General features: G+C 38.7%; 2 protein-coding genes across 2 annotated transcripts in view; one reads left to right on the top strand and one right to left on the bottom strand.

Annotated features, from left to right (window-relative positions):
- slc35b4 (solute carrier family 35 member B4) overlaps nt 1–1,355 on the bottom strand; it is a 6,896-nt gene extending 5,541 nt beyond the window's left edge. The window contains exons 1-2 of the mRNA XM_014017129.1: nt 926–1,355; nt 513–626 (exon numbers count right to left, since the gene is read on the bottom strand). Of these exons, the coding sequence (XP_013872583.1) occupies nt 513–626; nt 926–1,002 (191 nt within the window). The 5' untranslated portion in view covers nt 1,003–1,355. The remainder of the gene's footprint in view (nt 1–512; nt 627–925) is intronic.
- A 561-nt stretch (nt 1,356–1,916) lies between these two features.
- The window catches only part of LOC106523634 (vesicle transport protein GOT1B), a 3,224-nt gene continuing 1,504 nt past the window's right edge, over nt 1,917–3,636 (top strand). Inside the window, exons 1-3 of the mRNA XM_014017127.1 lie at nt 1,917–2,093; nt 2,393–2,484; nt 2,573–2,751. Coding sequence (XP_013872581.1) covers nt 2,069–2,093; nt 2,393–2,484; nt 2,573–2,751 — 296 coding nt within the window. The 5' untranslated portion in view covers nt 1,917–2,068. The remainder of the gene's footprint in view (nt 2,094–2,392; nt 2,485–2,572; nt 2,752–3,636) is intronic.

The raw sequence follows: 3,636 nt of genomic DNA, 5'->3' as shown, positions 1-3,636 counted from the left end.
TATATATATACACCACTTATACCATTTATAAAGCAGGTAAAAACAGCACAAGGCAAACCAAAGTGCTTTATAATGAAACAAATACATAGAGGACACAGGATAAAATGCATAGATCAATAGAAGTAAAAGAGAAAAAAAAACAGTTGGAATGCCCAGAGTAATAATACACAGGTTCAAAACCAAGTCACTCTGAGTTGAAGGCCAGGGAATAATAATAATAATAATAATAATAATAATAATAATGTGTTTTTAAACAAGACTTAAAAACTGAAAGAAGGTGAGATTGCCTGACTAGAACTGGTAGATCGTTCCACAGTTTTGGACCTAGAAAAGAAAAGGATCCATCAGCTCAGAGTCAGACTGGTGGAGCCGTTAACAGCGACTGATCTGCTGGTCTACAAAGTGCTGTGGGACATGTGGAGTAGACCAGAGACGTAGAATGGGTGTATAACCACCAGGTAACCCATATCTGCAGCAGAGTGCTCAAATGCAATCGGTTTTGTTTTCCTCACCTGATAGGGATTGTTGGTTTCTTCCTCCCAAAGTCTGTTTCAAAAATAAATCCCTCCAAGGCGATAAAGACAAACTGAGCAAAGGTGACAATGTTGCCACATCCTGGAAACTCTCTGAAAGACAAAAACACACATAGGTGAACAATTAGCTTGAATAAAAAGGCATATTATTAAATTAAAAAGGCTAAAAAAAGGTCAAACAACTAGATTAAAAGCTCTCACTGCAAACTATAAAACTAAACATGAACTTTAACAAATGGTGCAGTTTAAATAGTTTACTTCAGGAATTTTCCACATTATTATGAAATGCGGGTATGCACTCAACAGTGCATTAAATCAGCTACATTATTAGTAAGAATACTTATTAGCATGAAAGCACGCAGACACAGCAACAGCCTAACTTTGTCACCGACCTTACAAGCAGCTCCAGAAACACCACATTACTGCAACAGCCGGCAAAGACCAGCAGGACAGCAAACACAGTCCCCATGATGGCTGACAGGCGAACAACCTCCTCACTTATTAAGGCAAAGAGCCGAGAGGCGCATTTTTAACAAAAGAAACTGATGTCTGTGTTTCAAAGGAAGTCGTTTCTCTCAACAAACTCCTGTTTTAACCGAACACGTCTGAATCTTCTCTCTTCCTGTTCACCGAGCTCATGGGAGTTGTAGTTCGCTTAAAACCCGGCTTTAATGTAGCCTTGACGTTTCATGGTGAGGCCCAGCAATATTGTTAAAATATAATATGAACCAAGAAACTGTTCGGAGACTTTAGTTTTACCGTAAAAAGCGAAAAACAGTGAACAAATTAGCTAAAACGCGCGATTTGCTACGCCTTTACGAAGAACGTACACGTCCAAATTTACGTCAGCACGTACGTAGATGTTGAAAAGTACGAAGAGCAGTTTACCTGTCGAAGGTTTCTTCGTCCTAAAAGTAACAGCTTTATGTAAAACGGCCACTGGAATATTAAAATAAGGATTCTGACTTTAATCTCAGAATTATGACAAAAAAGTCAGAATTCTGAGATTAAAGTCAGATTTTTTAGTGGCCTCTTCCGTAAATGCAATTTATTTCCCCCCACTTTTGAATTAAACATATTAAAGCACCACTCAGTAATACAAAACAGCAATAATGAATGCAATAGACATATTTTTTTTTGCCAGGAAATCATTGCAAAAATCGAACTTTGCAAGTTTTTTAATCTTTTTTTTTAGTTTCTACACTTTTACATGATAAAATTAGTTTACTTTAGCTAAAGTAATTTTAGTTTAGAATATAAGTAATTTCAGCATGTACAAAAAGTTATCTACACACAAACAGAAGAACTCTAAAACCCACAAAGAGTGAAACGGCGACCTCTGTTATAGACGATCTTTGTAGGCTTTCGTGGCCGCTGTTGACGTGCTGACGTAACGAACCGCTAGCTTTGCCTCCGCCGGTGCCACGGCTGTCGTCGTAGCATCACTAAACTTAAGCCTATCATCTTGTATGGTAGAAAATTTGAGCGTTTACGACCTTTGTGTGTGTTGCTATATTTTCTAGGAGCGAGTAAAAATGATTTCACTCACGGATTCACAAAGTAAGAGACATTTCTGTTTCATCGCTTCTCCTTTTTTAAAGTGTCTAACCGCGTTCAGCTAAATCTATGAGGCTAACAGCGCAAACACGATTGGCTGAGAGCAAGTGACGTCACTATGGAGAAAATATTTTCCCTTTAATCAGTTGTAAGATCTCAAATGAAAGAGAACGGCTAATTTCCCATCAGTATTTTAATCTCTTGTCTTTTTTCAGTAATAAGTTTTATTGTTTCCTTCTATTTCTGGCAATTTCTTTAAAAGTTAAAATAATCATAATTCGTTTGTTTCTTAATCCCTTCAGAAATTGGGATGGGGTTGACAGGGTTTGGTGTGTTTTTCCTCTTCTTTGGGATGATGCTATTTTTTGATAAAGCTCTGCTGGCCATAGGAAATGTAAGTTGATCCAACAGTTGTGTCAGAGTTTTAAGGTCCAAGCCCTGAAAAGTTTGAAGAACCACTGACGTTTGATGTTTCTGTGCAGGTCCTGTTCGTGTCCGGCCTGTCCTTCGTCATTGGCCTGGAGCGCACCTTCAGGTTCTTCTTCCAGAGGCACAAAGCGAAAGCCACCGGCTTCTTCCTGGGAGGAGTCTTTGTGGTTTTGATCGGCTGGCCGATCGTTGGGGTTGTTCTGGAGATCTATGGTTTCTTTCTTTTATTCAGGTCAGCTCAAACGGACTGCCTCGTTTTTACTTCGGCTGTGTTCACACCGCAGCCAAAAGTGACTCAAATCATATCAGACTTGTCTGAATGTGACAAGTCGTTTGTTTGTTTGTTTATTTATTTTTCTCTCAAATCCAGCCCATGTGATTTTATAGTGTGGTATGAAATTAGATACGTATTTAATGTTTTTCAAAGCAGCAGGAATCTGACTGGTCGGATCAGTCCATATATTGACATCTTGCAGCTTAAAAACTCCATGTCTTCAGCTACAGAACAGAAGTCCAGTTGCTTTTGTCTTTTCCAACTTTCTACATTTGTCATATCCTGTGGACGACAGAATTTACACCAACAAATTGATTGTATCAATACTAACATGATGTAATCAATTCATGAGTTTGTTTTCTCCTCTACTTTCTTTACATCGCTGCCAATCCAGAAGTGCAGTTCTGCACCTGAGTAGGCAGGAAGCAGCAAGATCAACAAACATTAGACAAAACAAACAGCTTCAGAGTCAATACACACATGCTAGCATGTAGCCTCTGTGTTTATCTAAGTTTCTGTTTTCATCACAGTTTAATATAACCATATTTTACCTCTTTTCCTTCAGACACGTGGCCGTTTAGTGCAATGACTTATGGTTTAGTGGTTAAATCCCTAGATAACACATTGATTTAATTTGCCTGCTACATCACAGGACCTGCAGTGTGGTTATTTACACACACGCACATTGGGCCTCATGCAAGAACCGTTCGTACGCACAGATTTGTTCTTAAGTTGTGCGTACGAGTGATTTAGGAGAATTTGTGGCATTCACCAATGTTTTCACTCAAAAAGATTTTTTTCAGATACGAACAAAGTTCAGGAGTGGTCCAGACCTGTCGTATG

This window comes from Austrofundulus limnaeus, unplaced genomic scaffold (assembly GCF_001266775.1).
Source record: "Austrofundulus limnaeus strain Quisiro unplaced genomic scaffold, Austrofundulus_limnaeus-1.0 Scaffold162, whole genome shotgun sequence".
Lineage (NCBI taxonomy): Eukaryota > Metazoa > Chordata > Actinopteri > Cyprinodontiformes > Rivulidae > Austrofundulus > Austrofundulus limnaeus.
This window is presented reverse-complemented; position numbering and strand designations above follow the sequence as displayed.